Source organism: Schistocerca piceifrons, chromosome 4, assembly GCF_021461385.2.
Source record: "Schistocerca piceifrons isolate TAMUIC-IGC-003096 chromosome 4, iqSchPice1.1, whole genome shotgun sequence".
NCBI lineage: Eukaryota > Metazoa > Arthropoda > Insecta > Orthoptera > Acrididae > Schistocerca > Schistocerca piceifrons.
Genome location: NC_060141.1, coordinates 38,117,748 through 38,136,172, shown reverse-complemented (window position 1 = coordinate 38,136,172; position 18,425 = coordinate 38,117,748). Strand labels below are relative to the sequence as shown.

The 18,425-nt window shown below is 43.2% G+C and overlaps 1 protein-coding gene across 2 annotated transcripts in view; it reads right to left on the bottom strand.

Moving 5' to 3' along the window:
* Nucleotides 1–18,425, bottom strand: part of LOC124796341 (titin) — a 1,000,763-nt gene that overhangs the window by 326,240 nt on the left and 656,098 nt on the right. For both annotated transcript variants that reach the window (XM_047260475.1, XM_047260476.1), the window contains one exon: nucleotides 13,012–13,190. In XM_047260475.1, the coding sequence (XP_047116431.1) occupies nucleotides 13,012–13,190 (179 nt within the window). The remainder of the gene's footprint in view (nucleotides 1–13,011; nucleotides 13,191–18,425) is intronic.

The following is an 18,425-nucleotide window of genomic DNA, read 5'->3' as shown; positions in this document are numbered from 1 at the left end:
CGTAATCAATTTGACATCCCCTGTCGATGGCATTCATTACTTCGTGAGAATAAAAAGCTATTCGAGTTTGACAAGAACCATGTTTTCTGCATCCGTGTTGGCTGTTTGCCAATAAATCGTTTTCTATATTTCCTTTTTTGGGTATGAGTGTGATTTGTGCAACTTTTCAGTCTTTAGGTACAGAAAAGCGAGCAGTTGTACACGAATGCTAAGTATACTTTGAAAGGAACCTGAATGGTATATAATCTGGACTGGAGACCTCGCTTTTATTAAGTGATTTAAGCTGCTCCGTTACACCAGGATACCTACTTTTAAGTTACTCTTGTTGCCATCTGTTCTTGAGTCTAATTCAGGAATATTTACTTCGTCTGCTTTGGAGAAGGAATTTCGGAAAACTACGTTTAGCAACTCTGCTTTAGTGGCACTGTGGCACAGTCACAAGTAACATTACCACTGTTATCGCGCAGTGAGGGTATTGATTGCGTCTTTCCGCTGCTGTACTGCGCATACGACCAGAATCTCTTTGTATATTCTGCCAGATTGTGAGACAGAGTATACCTGACTGGTATACAATCTGGACTGGAGGCCTCGCTTTTATTAAGTGATTTAAGTTGCTCCGTTACACCAGGAGCACTGAAATTCCTGCTAAGTATCGAGATTCAGTAAAACTTTGCCAATCTTGGCATTTTGGGTTCTTTGATATTTGGCATGCTCTTTTGTTGCTTCTACAACAGCGTTCTGACCGGTTTTTTATACCTTGGGGAATCAGTACCATCTCTTATTAGTTTATTTGGTGTATGTCTGTCAACTGCCGTCGATAGTATTTCCTTGAATTTAAACCACATCTGGTCTACAATTACATAATCATATTGGAAGGTGTGGAGACTCTTAGGAAGGGGTCAAACGAATTTTTATCTGCTTTTTTAAATAGATGTATTCTGGTTTTATTTTTGGTGGGTTTTGATGTTACGATATTCAGTCTCGCTACAGCAACTTTGTGGTCACTAATCCCTGTATCCGTCACGATGTTCCCGATTCGCAAAGAGGTCAGGTACGTTTCCACAATCATTTACGTTTCGAGTGGTTTCCTGAACTAATTGTTCTAGATAATTTTCTGAGAACGCAAAAAGAACGATTGCGGAAGAAGTTTTATGCCTACCACCGACTTTAAACATGTATTTTCGCCAATGTATCGAGGTAGATTGTAGTCACCACCAACTATAATCTTATGAGTGATGTACCTATTTGAAATGTGACTCAGTTACCTTTGAATAATTCAGCAACTGTATCATCTGAAGCGGGGGGAGGGGGGGGGGGCGGTAAATGGAACCAATTATTAATTTACTCGGATTGTCAAGTATAAGTTTTAGCCACAGTAACTCACAGGAACTATTTACTTCAGTTTCTCGACAGGGTAAACTACTTCTGACAGCAATAAATACTCCACCACCAACTGTATTCAATCCACCCTTTCTGAATACGGTTAGATCCTTTGTCAAAAATTTCGGCTGAACTTATTCCCGGCTTTAGCCGGCTTTTCGTACCTACAACAATTCGCGTTTCACTTCTTTCTGTTAGCGCTTGGGCTTTGGCTCTTTCCCAACACAGCTACGACAATGTACGACTACAGTACCGCTCGTTCCTAGGTCTACCTTCCTGTGTTTGTCCTGCACCCTTTTAGACTGAGACCTTTCTGTAGTTTCCGAGAACCTCTAACCCAAAAAACCGCCCAGTCGCAGCCACACGGCCACCGCTATCGTGTAGCAACTTCCTTTGTGTAGTGGACCCCTGATCTACTACGCGCAACCCAGAAACCCACCACCTTACGGCGCAAGTCGAGAGGAATCTGCAGCCTACACGGTCGCAGAACCGTCTAAGCCTCTGATTCAGACCTTCCACCGCGTGGGATTAGCCGACCGGTCTCAGGCGCTGCAGTCTGGACTGTGCGGCTGGTCCCGGCGGAGGTTCGAGACCTCCCTCGGGCATGGGTGTGTATGTTTTTTTTTTTTTTTTTTTTTTGTGGTTTTAGGGCGCAAAACTTCTATGGTCATTAGCGCCCAGGGTGTGTATGTGTTTGTCCTTAGGATAATTTAGGTTAGGTAGTGTGTAGGCTTAGGGACTGATGACCTTAGCAGTTAAGTCCCATAAGATTTCACACACATTTGTACATTTTTTTTGTCAGACCTTCCACTCGGCTCTGTGCCAAAGGACCACAGTCAGTTCTGTCGACGATGCTCCAGATGTTGAGCTCCGCCTTCATATTGCAAGATGGACTGGCAGTCTTTACCATTTCAGCCAGCCGCCCAAAACCATAGAGTCTCTCCCGATCCAAAGCGACGCGCATCATTAGTATCGAAATGAGCCACCCTCTCAAGTTGGCTGCACCCTGTGCTCTCCATAGTATCCCGAAGCTGCTTTCCCACATCTGGAATGACTCCTCCTGGTATGCACACAGTATGCTCATTGGTTCCTTCCCAGCCTTGGCAGCCATATCCCTAAGAGGCTCCATTACACGCCTAATGGTGGAGCTCCCAACTATCAGTGAACCCACCTCACCCTCTGTCAACGCCCAGACCTTGCAGGGCGAGATGCTTCCTCTAGAACAGGGTGAGAGATTGCATCTGGCTCAGGAACTTCGTCAGCCACAGGCAGCGTCCGATCGGCCTCTCCAGAAGTTTTTCGCTGTCTGCCACACCTTGGAGGGACCTGCCACCCGACCACGGTTGAGGAGGCAACTTCACTGTGGGCGGTACCCGGGGCGGTCAGAGTAGCGTGCCATCGGGGGACAAGGGAGGCGTGCTGCACTCCCCAAGGATCCCCAGTGACGCCCAATGGCAACAGCCTCATGCTGTGTGACCGAAGCCAACACCGCGAGGAGCTCGCATCTGAACACAACAATCAGAGTCCCTATCCATACAACAGACAGTAAAACTGTGCACTACACAGTTATGAGAATGGAAGACTGAGCCTAGCAAACACACGAACACGCAAGAAATAAAAAAAAAAAACTAAAGTTGTCTCCAAACAGATAAGTGAAAATGAGTCGCTCCTGTTTAAAGCTCGTAAACATAATTCGCAAACGAACAGTGGAGCTGCCTTTATTGCAACAGAAATGCAAAGTGCACTCTCACTGACGGTCTTCTCGACTCTGACTTGATCTAATCAAATCAAATAACGAAAGTCTGTGTGATAAGAGGGTCCTTACAAGCGGTGGTACTTTACACTACACTGCTATTAAAACGAAAGACGATATCTAGTAAGCACGCGAACACGCAAGAAATGAAAAAAAAAATAGTATCAACACAGATAACCCAAAATAACTCGCTGCCTTTACATGGCATGTTCGTATTTGAGGTGATATGCCGTTGCCCTCCTCCATAATTCGCCCTGAGCCACCATGCCATACTCAAGGAGCACAACCCCCAAAGGAGGAACAGTTGCAGGAGTTGACCATAATATTCGGTCCACAGACTCATTTGGACTTAGTTACAATATACAGCCTGACTTCAACTATTTGGAAGTTTCTGGTGAGGGTGAGAAGTGAGGCATCACATTCTTCACCGAACATAAACACAGTATCCCCCCCTCCAAATCTCTAACCCCTAGCCTTCACAGATGTGAGGTCTTCTTTCTTGTGAAGGTTTTAGCTCCTTTTTGGAGGTGCACGCCAAAGTTTGCAGTGCAGCTCTTGAAAATAAATCCTGAACCCTTTAAGTAACAATGTAAAATTGGGTCCACCTTGTCGTGAGGTTATTCTTTGTGTTTCCCTTTGCAGAACCTCAACCAAACAACATTTAAAATACAATATTTTAAGAGAAAGAAAATTATGTCTCTCGTCTAGCAATGTATGCCTGCTACACGAGAGGCGTTGCGCAGGTAGTTCAAATGTCTGCCATCGCATATCTTCTGTCTCACAATGAAAGACGAAAAGTATCATAACGTTTTGATAATTTCGCTTAACAAGTCGCAGATATTTGTTACGCCTGATTAAATGGCCATCTGTGTACAGTTATTAACCTTATATTCTGACGAGTATTTCTGAAAGCAGAGATCTTATTATTTTATTATTCCTGGCATTTACGGTACTACTATTGGAGATTTATGTTACAGTTTTTCATTGGTTTCAATGAAGATGCATATCAGATGCATAAAGGAAGAAACTGGTTCTAAAAGGCTATCTCCTTCTAAATAAATCCTGAGCATTACTAACAGACTTTCAATTACTTTAATTTCCGTAAGTGTTACGATACATTAAGTCAAAGATAAAATTTCACGATATCAGTTCATTATGTATTCAGGCAATAGTTTCGCACAAGAAGAGTTATCAGTATTAGATCAATTCCTTTCCACGTAGGTTTGGGGCCAGTGGAGGTTGAGGTAAGAGTTAACGGAAGTTACGCAACCCCTGGAAGACATGCTTTACACTGAGATCTGACGATGTGATTTCAGCATCAGGTGACACTAATCTTCTCTTATCACATGGTTAGCAGCCTGTTCCATTTGGAACACGTCTCTCTTTTTCTATAAATTTTACCTCTTACGAGGAGATTGGTGTATTTGTAAGGGGAACACACTGTTCTTGATATATTTCCGAGGAAAGCGTGAAGATACATCATCTTCACATGTCGTATTATTTACTATTTTTTGGCATTTTTAAGCTAATTATTTAGTTTGGCTTAAAAATATTTTAAAAATATCGGTAATCCGAAATTTCGGTATTTAAAAAATATATTTATCAGCTCTCGATATATCGAAAAAGGTGTCGATATATATGGATGTATCGGCGGAAAAAATATCGATGTACCTGCCTATAAAATTACTGGCTGCACACTGTAAATATACTGCCTGTCTTAGACCTGTATAATTAAGTATTGACTTATTATTAGATACTTTGTAAATCAACACGCTAGCAGCCTGGCTATCCCCCTTCGAGCAGGAATCGAAAGGCAAACGATGCACATTCACGCTTGGCGATAACCACTTTGCTAACAATGGTAACTGCATGTAAGTGGCACAACGAATGGTGTCTAATGGGTCCATTCTTCGGTTTCGTCACATATCGGATTTGTCCGGAACACTTCACGTCGACTTCCCAGTTTTTTTCATTTGCGCAGTCGCCAGCCACCCAGCAGCTGTAGTGTCGAAGCTAAATATTGCAGTTTCTCTGGGTAGCACCGAGCGATTACGTCAGCATTTCCCCTCCCTTACGTCTCCACCCCCCGCAACGACCAACCTTGTCATTTAGAGTTAGAGTCTTGTTCACCATTTTCAGCAACTATTTTTAAAGAATGTTGATATGAAGAAATAGCACAATAGTTGCGTTAAAAATTCTGTTCTGTTTCTTCACATCCAAAATTTTGTGATTCCATTCACTCCCCCCCCCCCCCCTCCCTCAGTGCAATCAAAGTTCTTATTTTGTGCCACCTATACTTGCTTCAGACAGTCGAAGACGTAATAAAAGCTCAAAAAGTAGTAAGACTCCTTCACACAATTCAAGTAACGTTATGTTCTACTATAATTTCAAAAGAACAACTTCAAACATTTTCAGAAAATTGCGAAAAAATATAATATAAAATAAAAATATTGGCACTCGATATTGCCGTTTTGATCTCGATATATCGTGGGAAAAATATCATCGATGCATACCGATAGTTTTCGGGAAATATCTATATATTGATTAAACGATATTTTAGCGATAGCCCTATCTGGTCACCTACTGAATATTGATAATCATGCAGCAACAGCTCGTTAAGTAATTTCCAGCAGTAAAAATAATATTTGCCTGCTGACAACATTTTTGAATGATCCTTGTTGTGGTTTTTCGGGCACGCTGGACATAGTATTTGAATCAGCTCCAGTTGGTTAGCAGCACTCATGAAATACAGACTCGATGAGACGCGTGTTACGATTTAACTGGTACTAAATTGAACCCATCTCGAGTTTGCGTTCTGTTTAATCATTCCCACGGCGTTTCCAGTGTACCCAAAGTATCAATGTGAAGGAATTCATTACGTTTTGTGGTAAATGGGGTTTTTCTAATCAAAGCGCAGTTTGATTGGATTGGATTGGATTGTTTGGGGGAAGAGACCAAACAGCGAGGTCATCGGTCTCATCGGATTAGGGAAGGACGGGGAAGGAAGTCGGCCGTGCCCTTTCAAAGGAACCATCCCGGAATTTTCCTGGAGCGATTTAGGGAAATCACGGAAAACCTAAATCAGGATGGCCGGACGCGGGATTGAACCGTCGTCCTCCCGAATACGAGTCCAGTGTGCTAACCACTGCGCCACCTCGCTCGGTACGCAGTTTGAAATGGTTTTTTGAGCAGATACAATTCCTCTAATAAACAGTATATTTTGTGATTCGCCATGAATTGTTGTTAATTAGATCCTCTATTGTCCGTCCAGTAATGTGTTATAGAAGGAAACGTATAACTGGTCACCTGGAGAAACAGATACAAAGAGGAGTAATTTAGCACTATCGCTCATGACGTCCTGGTAGTGTTACAAAATGGAGGACTCCATATATTGCACGATTTTAACACGTTCAATATCTCCTCGAAGGAACCTGTGGCTCTTTCAGTACGTACAATTTTCTATGCACACGAACATTAACAGCTTTTAGTACCAGTTGTGGAACAATTTGTCTATGCCGATAAAGTCACCTTGGAGGCCACGCTTTCGCGAACAGAGGTAACAAGTGAAGATGAGATTGGTGGCCACCTGTATCATCAGCCTGTCCCTTTCCTTCTTCTCGTCATTATTTCACTTGGTGATTGTTATAGCAGCCAGTTCGTGGACGCGTTTTCTCGGTTTCCGTAATGATGCAAAGATATGGCGAAGCGCACTTCTTTTTTCACCTGCTCTCCAGAAGCTTATTCTGTTCAACTGCCGGGAGCACGTCCTGTTTTGTAGAATCATATGAGAAGATTTAAAAAGATTCCTCCAATATCATAAAGCTGTATGTTCTACATGAATGAAGATAGATTTATTTTAGCTTAGGCATCGGAACTAGAAGTCTATCTACCTTGACTCAGTGGGTCTCCGGCTCACTTGTTCATTACTCAACAAGCGTGCGTCCTGTCGAGAGAGCGAGGGCACGGCGACAGAAGGCATTGGGCGTCCTCAGTTTCAATAGCTCCAAGTCAGCTACACCTGCACGTTGCAGCACTTTCTAACAACGGCGGACCAGCCGTAAGGGGCGTAGGGATATCACACTGCAGCACTCGTCTCTAACGTCGCCTCATCCCACCGTGATTTTTTTACGTTGGATAATTAAATAATGTGTTTACTTCAAAATAAAAATGTTGTTATTGTCAAGTTGAAAGTTTTTACAACACAACTTTTATTTACGTGGGTCTACACGGAAATGACTGAATAACAACGAAAAGTCACAATCACAAATCCAGTAATAATTTCCTAGTAGAGGCAACAAAGGATAACTTCAAAGTTTCCCACAAGAGTCCTATTCCGATGGCGAAGACGTAGTCTTCCGTGGAGACGTTCTTGAGTTCGGTATTCGGCATGAACTGACATCGGGTGCTAGTTCTAGCCTTTAAATAGTATTGCCCAGCCAGTCAGATGTTGGTGTAGTAATACTTCCTGCAGGCCATCTCGAACTCCCTCTGCAGGAAGTAGTATATGGAATGTCTGTTTCCAAAACAGCCGATGCTTACCATTGCTTACGCCTTGGGCATAGACAACCTCGGTCCTGTGTGGTGTTAGATGTGTTGCGGGCCCGCAGGGGCTACCTTGGCGGCGGCGTAACAAAAAAGAACAGCCTGCGCACGAAAATGACTTCCTTCGAGAACTTAACAGAGGCTGTGCACCGTACTAACAAAAGACTATTTCACTTTAATAGTTGCACTAAAGTATTTTAATGTCTTGTATGCCATCTCATTGATCAGACCTGCATAAAGATCGCGCTTGTTCCATTTTACATTTTGACTTGCAGGATAATTACACCCATACTTACTAAGGTTGTGGGAAATCCTTATTAAGTTCAAACTGACCCCATGTGTCTCTCTTCACCCACGTAGAAGATAATAAGCTTGTGATATCGGATGACTGTGTTCCAAACACCGTGAACATTTATTTCGATCATCCCTGTGATGTTACATTTACTTTACTAACGAATAAAGTTACAAATTAAAATAAAAAAAACTCTGCCTCCTGATTTTTTGTGAGTTCTAGAGACGAAAGTGAGAAGGGAATTACTGAACATTCTTCCCTCTGCACAGGAGTAATTTGTGGTCAAGTTAATTTTAAGGTAACTCCTTTCAAACTGTAATTACTAGTGGCCACCAAGATGGCAGTGACTGTCAGAAAAGATCCTAGGTTTAAAGAAGGCCGCCAGGAGTGAAGGGATGGATTCGTGAGAAGTAGTTGGCGGCTAGGACTAGCAAGGTAATGGTAACCTAACAGATCTTGGAGTTCCACCAGAAGTAGCTGAGGAGTCGGACATACGTTTTTGTAAGAATGGCCGTTTAGGAAGGCGATAGAAAATGGTACCTACACAGAGAGTCTGCTGTCTTCTTGCTAGGACCGAGTTTTCAAACAGGACCCAGCAGAAACACCCAGCGGAGCAGCCAAAGCACAGCGCCCGTGTCTGTCATAGAGGACCTCGCGGACAACCGCAGAAGACAGCGAGACGGTACGGAATACGGCCTACAGGCTGGCTAACGCGCCATCGTGCTCCTCTGTTGCTCATCAGTGGCTGCTCGTGCAAAATTTTACCAATGTGCTGACCTATAGCCTTTTTCGCTTACGAGAGTACTAATCGTAACTAAATTGAATATAATTTTGCGTATATAAATTTAACTGTTTAGATGTATTCAGATTTTATAATCAATAGTTTAAATTGCGACGAATAAAAAAAAAATTTTAAAAAATGTTTGCAGCTGCAGGAATGGAACCCAAACCAGCAAACTGCCAGTCAATGTATTTGATCACTCAGCCAGAGCGCCATAACGACAACTACTCCTCTAAAATCCCTCATACTCTACGCTTGCACAATACATTACATGTAATTTCAAAGAAAAATACTGACCTGGTGCTGTGGGCAACTTACCACTCACAGTGCCGAAAGGGATGACGTCACATCAGAGAGTGCGCAGTTAAAAACAGACAACAGCGTCCTTTCTCTGAGTTGACCTTAGCGTGGCTGGTCAGCATTTCGGCACTAAACACTGGTTTCTAATTATCGCGGCGAGAGTGCTACAAAACATGTCTCCCTCCTTTTCTTTGCATATCAGCATGCATTCGAAGAGAAATAACGCAATTTTAGTGCATTTTCCGGCTCGTATTCGTACAGAAATGGCAAAGTTTTAGTGCCATTTCGGGCTCGCATTCAATGATAAATGGCGTAATTTTAGTGAGATATTTACAGGGTACTTAGCACATTAGCACGTGATGACCGACCGCCACTGCTCCCCACTGTTTGCATTTCTCTCTCCTGGTCGTCTCGACCTTCTGTGGGTTTCACAGATTACATTTCTGTCACTTTTATTTTAACTGGTGGTTTATAATAAATGGATTTGATATTGAACGATAGTGCACTCTTTTCTCCCGATTTCAGTGCTTAATATACGTTTTCTGTTGCTTTTTAAAAACTGAATGCAGAATATGTCGCAATAAAAGAGTCGTATTTGAGCTCTTGCCATTGTTATGATTGTTGTACTTCCCTTCCTATTCACCTCTGGAGGACGTCGCGACGATTTCTTTGGAGTACACCCGACTTCCGGCAACATTTGTGACCGATACGCTGATAAATGCAGCCTCTAATGACCGACAACCCAACTGTGCCTGCTAACCCAGTATTGCTTTCTTTAAACTGCTGTATCGGTTGAAGACACTTCTGTAACTTTTCCGCACACGTCATTTGTAAATAATAATAATAAGAGAGTAAAAAATGTGCAGAACCAGCCTGTCACCGGTGGACCTGCTAGAGATTAAGCGCTGCACAGACGAGCGACGGATGGCAGCCGTTCCTTGACAGGTCGTGCCATCTGTCCGCAGAGCACACGTGTGCGGGCAAACCACATATCGCAGCGGTCGATCGCTGAACCGTCGGAATCTGATGAATCGCTTGCGACGCATCACCTATGTATCAAACATGACTCCCTAGCTGCCACCCATTTCTGCAGTTATCAAAGCTCTTTGCGCGGTTTTGTTTCCTTTCGTGTTGCCCTAGTGAAGTGAGCACTTTAAATTCCAATTTATTGTTATTCAGGGAGCACGGACAGCTCAGAAAAGTAAGACGAAGCTCGAGTAGTCACTTACATTAAGAAGTAACACAAATGTGAAAACAATCACTCCCTCAGATTTAGGAGTGATTAGCATTTTGAAGGTCGTGCTGTACTACACTGAAACGCCAAAGAAACTGGTATAGGCATGCATATTCAAATACGAAGATAAGTAAACAAGGAGAATACGGCGCTGCGGTCGACAACGGCTATGTAAGACAAGTGTCTGCCGCAGTTGTTAGATCGGTTACTGCTGCATCAATTGCAAGTTATCAAGATTTAAGTGAGTTTGAACGTGATTATATGGTCGGCGCACGGGCGATGGGACACAGCATCTCCAAGGTTGCGATGAAATGGGGATTTTCCCGTACGACCACTTCACTAGTGTACCGTGAGTATCAGGAATCCGGTAATACATCAAATCTCCGACATCGCTGAGGCCGGAAAAAGATTCTGCAAGAACGGGGCCAACGACGACTGAAGAGAATCGTTCACCGTGACAAAAACGCAACTCTTTCGCAAATTGCAGCATATTGCATTGCTGGGCCATCAACAAGTGACAGCGTGTGAGCCATTCAACGAAGCATCACCGGTTTGGGCTTTCGGAGCCGACGGCCCATTCGTGTACCCTTGATGACTGCACGACACAAAGCTTTACGCACGGCATAAAGCTTTATGCCTCGGCTGGGCCCGTCAGCACCAACATTGGACTGTCGATGACTGGAAACATGTTGCCTGGTCGGACGAGCCTCGTTTCAAACTGTATCGAGCGGATGGACGAGTACGGATATCGAGCCAACCTCATGAATCCATGGACCCTGCAGGTCAGCAGGGGACTGTACAAGCTGGTGCACGCTCTGTGTGGGGCGTGTGCAGTTGGAGTGATATGGGACACCTGATACGTCTAGATACAACTCTGACAGGTCACACGTACGTAAGCATCTTGTCTGATCACCTGCATCCATTCACGTCCATTGTGCATTCCGACGGGCAATTCCAGCAGGACAATGCGACACCCCACACGTCCAGAATTGCTACAAAGAGGCTCCAGGAGCACTCTTCTGAGTTTAAACACTTTCGCTGGCCATCAAACTGCCGAGACATGAACATTATTGAGCATATCTGGGATGCGTTGCCACGTGCTGTTCAGGAGAGATCTCGTACTCTCACGCATTTATGGACAGCCCTGCAGCATTCATGGTGTCAATTCCCATCATTTCGTTTCCTCCTCCCCTTCTGGGTGCTTCACTGATTTTATCTAGTAATGGATTTATGAAATAATTGTACGCATTGTTAAAGTTCTTAACTTCTGCAGAGGGATGAGTGGCGCCGACTATAAAACCAGGTTCAAGCCACTCAAATCTTGATAACTTGCCATTGTAGCAGCAGTAACCGATTTAACAACTGCGCCAGGTGACATTTTAATTTAAATGTTTACGGCGTGCTTGCTCTACAGCTATACTCAATACTCAACTCCCTTACTATCTCATTTAGCTCTCACTCTTATAACATACAACAAGCGTTACGGAAATTAACAGTGCTGCTATCGGCAACATTTCTGTAGACACATCGAGATCACAGTATCATTGTGTGAATATTTGCAGTTAAACCACGAAACAGATAACGGAAATAAGCGTTGCCGGTGATACAAGTATAGCTATCACACCCGACAGACAAGAATTAACTGGTGAAATAGTAAACGATGTTTTTCAGAAAATCATTAAGTGGTTCTCTGCAAATGGGCTCCCATTAAACTTTGACAAAACACAGTATATACAGTTCCACACAGTAAATGGAATGACTGCATTAATAAATATAGACTTCGATCAGAAATCGGTAGCTAAGGTAGAATATTCAAAATTTCTAGGTGTATGGATTGATGAGGGGTTGAACCGGAAAAAAAAACAGACTGAGGATCTGCCGAAACGTTTAAGATCAGCTACTTACGCTATTAGGGTCTTTGCAATTGCGATATACATCTGAGTAAATTAGCTTACCACGCCTATTTTCATTCTCTGCTTTTGTATGGCATCATTGAGTAAAAGAGTGTTGATTGCACAAAAGCGTGTAAACAGAATAATTGCTGGAGCTAATCCAAGATCATCCTGCAGACACTTATTTAAAGAGCTAGGGATCTTCACTGTAGCCTCACAATATATGTATTCTCTTATGAAATTTGTTGTTAACAATCCGAACGAATTCAAAAAAAAAAAAAAAAAAAAAAAAGGCTCTGAGCACTATGGGACTTAACATCTATGGTCATCAGTCCCCTAGAACTTAGAACTACTTAAACCTAACCAACCTAAGGACAGCACACAACACCCAGCCATCACGAGGCAGAGAAAATCCCTGACCCCGCCGGGAATCGAACCCGGGAACCCGGGTGTGGGAAGCGAGAACGCTACCACACGACCACGAGATAATTCAAAAGTAATAGCAGTGTACATGGCTACAACACTAGGAGAAAGGATGATCTTCATTATTCAAGGTTAAATCCAACTTTGGCTCAGAAGGGGGTAAATTATGCTGCCGCAAAAGTCTTTGGTCACTTACCTAATAGCATCAAAAGTCTGACAGATAGCCATATAGCATTTAAAAGGAAATTAAAAGAATTTCTTAATGGCAACTCCTCCTACTCATTAGATGAATTTTTGGACATAGTAAGTGGGTAATTTCCCAACCTAAAAAGAGTTTTATATATATATTGATGATCTATGGAACAAGTACTAGTCTAATCTAATCACACTGGCCCCCTGAGAGCGCGGACGCACCTGTGGTAGCTGACGTTGAGGTCGAGCAGCTGGCGGCGCAGGTCGAGGTGCGCGTTGACGTCTGCCCAGGCGCGGCCCAGGGACTGCGCCATGGCGGCGTACACCTCGGCGCGCGGCCGCTGCGTGCTGATCACCTGGTCCGCCTGCCGCAGCAGCTCCTCCACCGGGCTCTGCTTGCTCTGCCGACACACACACCACACACATACAGTGTGCAACCACCCAAAACAAGCGACACGGCTTCGAGGTGATTCTACAAAAACAACAACCGAGTCCTGCTCTTCAGTACTACTTAGGCCGGTATTACACTATCAAATTTCTTTGTCAAAGATATTTGATGGTGTCATAGGAAATTTTGTCAAATGTCGTCCAATATTTGATCAAATCTAGGGCCTCGCTGTAGATTTGATCAAAGAAGTCGCTTGTCTTCTGTTCACTGCAATGTGACATGTTACCACATGAAGCGCTAGCATCGCATCAGCGTTCTGTCGTCTGTAGTGTTTTTATATGATGATGATTGGTGTTTTAGGGCGCACAACAGCGAGGTTATCAGCGCCCGATGTTTTTATAAACATTGCCGGTAAATACAATTGGTGTGTGCCGACAACTACAAAATTAATAGAGATGTATGAAGCTGATGAGGCGTTTTACAGCGTGAGACACCCTGAATGCAAAAATTGATTAAGAAGATTGGAGACCTGACTGACTTGACTTAAACTAACCTAACCAAACCCTCTCCTGTAGCAAGGAATCGGAGTGTTACAGTAACCTGTCTTCTGCAGATGTAGCAGTTCTTAAGTGAGTATTGTGCTTTGTGATATGAGGATACACTTCACTGAGAACATACAGAAATGTATACTCATCCATTCTTAAGTAATGGATGTACGACTTGACGTCCTCCACTATAAGCTCACGTAACAAGTTTTGTTGAATGCTTTTATCGTGTCGTCGTAAAACCCACGGCTTCATCCAGGTAAGTTTCCTTTTCTTCCCCCGCTTCTCTTCCGCATGTGCACACAGTGCAATTGTGGTACATGCAACTGCTGCGGTTAATAACAAGTTGTAGTTCTCAGCCATCTTGAACTTTGATGAAAAATATGACAGTGTAATACCCCTTCTAGCGCTATGTCAAAGATCTTTGTCAAATATATTTGACGGAATATTAGATACATCTTTGATCAAATCTTTGACAAATAAATTTGATAGTGCAATACCAGCCTTACAAAACAGACGGCAGATTTTATCAGTGCAAGAAGCAACATCTCAGGAGGAGAATTTAGAACAAGGCATGTCCTCTCCTTTTACTCATTTGTATCCTTAAGCAAACCGGCAATCGACGTACTACGAAGGAATTATTCGAATGGGACGGAAATCGATTGATCTGATGTGCATGTACAGCCAAACAAATGAGTACAATTTCAGAAAAAAATGGTTGATTCATTCAAGATGAAGACCTTCACTAACTGAGCAACTGACTAACATGATGTTCCACCTCTTACCCTTATGTAAACGTCCATTTTTTTAAAAAAAAGAAGCGTAACACAAGAATTTAAACACTCTAAAATAATCGCTATATTAAAACCTGGCAAACCAGCTGATAGACCCAGGACCTACAACCAATAGTTCTGCTATCTGTGACCTACAACCTACTAGAACGGCATACTCATCATACAATAGAAGTAATTCTTGTCCAACAAGCACTTTCGGGCAAAACAAAGCAACACAGATTAGGTTCTTTCACTCACAACCTAAGGCAGAATTTCAAAGCAAACTTAAAACCGCAGTTGCATTCTTTGACTTGACAGCCGACTTTCATACAGTGTGGAGAGAAAGCTTTATATACAAGCTTCTTCCCATAACAGCTCGCAAACCAATCGCTCGCCTAGTCGACAATATACTGTTTGACCAACTGTTCCAAGTTCTCATCGGATCCAACATCAGCTCCCCAAGAAAATTAAGAACGGTCTACCAGAGAGATCAATCCCTGCTCCACTTCTCTTCATCTTATACACTGCAGACATGTCAAAATAAAATCAAGGAAGTTTGGTTAGATCGGCGACTGGGTACTTGGAATAAGGTGTAACTCAATCGAAGAGTCAAAGAAAGTCCTAAGAGAAGATGTAATGGGAAAGTACTTCCGCAAATGGAGACTCCAACCAAACGCCACCAGAAAGGAGATTTGTTGCTTCCACCTAGATAAAACACTCAGCGAAAGAAAAAGGACATACAGTTTGGAAACACTACACTTATTCATAATAGAACAACAAAGGACCTGCGGGTAATATTTGGTGGAACAAGAGTGTCTATCATAAACAGGTCCAAATATGAAACAAGAGCCGGCCGCTGTGCCCGAGTGATTCTAGGCGCTTCAATCCGGAACCGCGCTGCTGCTACGGTCGCAGGTTCGAATCCTGCCTCGGGCATGGATGTGTGTAATGTCCTTAGGTTAGTAGGTTTAAGTAGTTCTAAGTTCTAGGGGACTGATTACCTCACATGTTAAGTCCCATAGCGCTCAGAGCTACTTGAATTTTGTTAAGAAACAAGAAACATCATTCAACAGCTCTGTGGACCAGCTTGGGGACCATTGCCATCCACGTTACACTCTTCTGCTCGGAGTCTTGTCTTCTCAACCGCTGAATTGTTGGACAAAACGGGCCATATCGACAAAAGATAATGTCCAACTAAATAACGCCGTGACAATGTTCGCTCAACATCTACAGTATGGCTGCCAGTACTAATCCACATTCCACCCCCCCCCCCTCCCCCCACCTACGACGCATAAATGCTCTCACGAAGGAGTGTAAAAAGACAATGGATAATAAATATCTACCAGCCCATCAAGATGCCGATGATACAAACTATAAGCGACTGAGCTCCAGATGACCACCAAGAATAACAGAAAAGGAAAAGGTCGCTGTGGAAGATGCGTTCAACATTATAATGCAAGGACTCAAGAACGGACCGGACAACAAAGTAACAATATGCCGTGGATCGCCGATACCGTGGATTCGATTTGCCATGCGAAACATGACCAGTGCTAATGAGAATTAGAACCCAGTACTGCAGATGTGCATATTTTTTACACTAATGGCCTCAGCGAACATCCCCACTTACGACTGTGCAGAACCACAGACCATCAGACAAATCACAGAAGAATGTCCCACAAGTCACACGGTGGCAGGCCAGAAGTCTCCCTGCTGCCGACTCCAAAGTTGCCAGATTACATAAATTTGGAAATTTGTGGTAAGATCTTATGAGACCAAACTGCTGAGGTCATCGTTCCCTAAGCTTACATGCTACTTAATCTAACTTAAACTAACTTACGCTAAGGACAACACACACACACCCACGCCCGAGGGAGAACTCGAACCTCCGACGGGGGGAGCCGCGCGGACCGTGACAAGGTGCTCAAGACCGCTCGGCTACCACGCGCGGCATTACATAAATGCTCTAGAGGTTTGTTTGTAATATTTTACATTATAAATATTATACTCTGCCCTCTATATATTTTTTCATTTTGTCAAAAAGCAGTACGATTAATAAATAAATCCTTCATTCGTATATCTATATTACAAAGTCGCTGAAACGGTCATCCAGTTCCTGGTTGCCTACCTAATGGATTCCTGGGGCATCAAACATTTTATTTCCAGTATTTCATATAATTATCTACTGAATTTAAAAAATTTAAATGCTGTCATTATCTACTCATTAAGATGTATGATCTTATGTTAAAGGTTTAACACAATGAGACCAATATTAAAAATGGTTCAAATGGCTCTGCGAACTATGGGACTTAACATCTGAGGTCATCAGTCCCCTAGAACTTAGAACTACTTGAACCTAACTAACCTAAGGACATCACACACATCCATGCCCGAGGCAGGATTCGAACCTGCGACCGCAGTAGTCGCGCGGTTCCAGACTGGAGCGCCTAGAACCGCTCGGCCACAGACCAATATTAACGTTAGCAACTATGATGCAAGGTGGTTCTTATTAAAGTTTAAAAACCCCTGAAGCGTCGTAGATAACCCTGAGACAAATAATTTAGTGCAAGACGCATAGGGCCGCAAATGTCTGGAAATATCCCAAAAGTGAATGACAAATGTTGAGCATGTGACGTCATAAGATGAGGTACCTCACCGCTCGTGCAGTAAATAGGTATCAGTCTGTTGCACCTGGTCATCCCAACCTTCACGTCGGTGTCGCTCCTGACCTACCGGCGCGACTTCAGCTCAGGGTTCGAGTCTTGTGTCTGGCAGGTAGTGTTTCTTGCACTGCGTGTGACAGTTACGTGTTTACATTAAGGTAAGATTTATTATTTTATTTACCGGTCTCGCGGTCTCCGCTGATTATCTGCAAAGTGCAGTACAAGAAAACCCTACCACATTGTGTAACAAGTAAATAAGCATAAACTTCTGAACTGCATCGCTATTGTAAAGATCCGAAATGGTTATTATCAATCCTTTTAAATTCTGAGATCGAAATAAAGGTGTTGTTCCTTTTAATGGGGAATGAAATTTTACATTATGCGATGTCCAATCATTCCAGTCATCAGCATTTGCTGGCCCCGACTTGGGCGCAATTACCAGCCTCACCCATCTATACGGATAATCTAATTTCAGTCCAATGTTTTTTATTCCAGTCTTTGATCACAATATCAATTCTTTTGACGATGACCGGTTAAAAAAAATAAAATGGCTCTGAGCACTATGGCACTTAACTTCTGAGGTCATCAGTCCCCTAGAACTTAGAACTACTTAAACCTAACTAACGTACGGACATCACACACATCCATACCCGAGGCACGATTCGAACCGGCGACCGTAGCGGTCGCTCGGTTCCACACTGTAGCGCCTAGAACCGCACGGCCACTCCGGCCGGCCTGACCGGTTTCAGTCCGTGATGACCATCCTCAGATCTTTTCTACACCGTGTCCTTAAGTGATAAGGCCATAATGACTTCGTCAAAACATATAAATATAGTCAGCACAGCATCGTCACATAGTACTAAGATAAGGTGTAGAATAGGCCACATCGTCCACACAGTCATTATTGCTACTGGTTTCGCGAATATGTCGCAGCTGGTGTAATTTCAGTCCGTTGTTTCAATTCAACACAAGTTTGGGGAAACATGTGGTAAGGGAATGCTAACGTACAATGTGAAAACTGTATGCTTTCTCGAGTTCATGGTAACATGTAAAGACAAAAGCAGTAATCTGGCCGAATTTTGCGCATCAAGGAGAAATTGTCAAGAGCATTCCACAACCATGCGTCCTGAACCGAAATGTGTCCCACAGAGCAGGTTTCGGTTTCATTTTCCGAAATCAGCTGTCCCTAGCGTTACGCGAAAGTCATTGCGATTAAATACAAACAAAATTGTGGAGCTAGTGTATCAGGTTTTTTTATACCGTGACATTT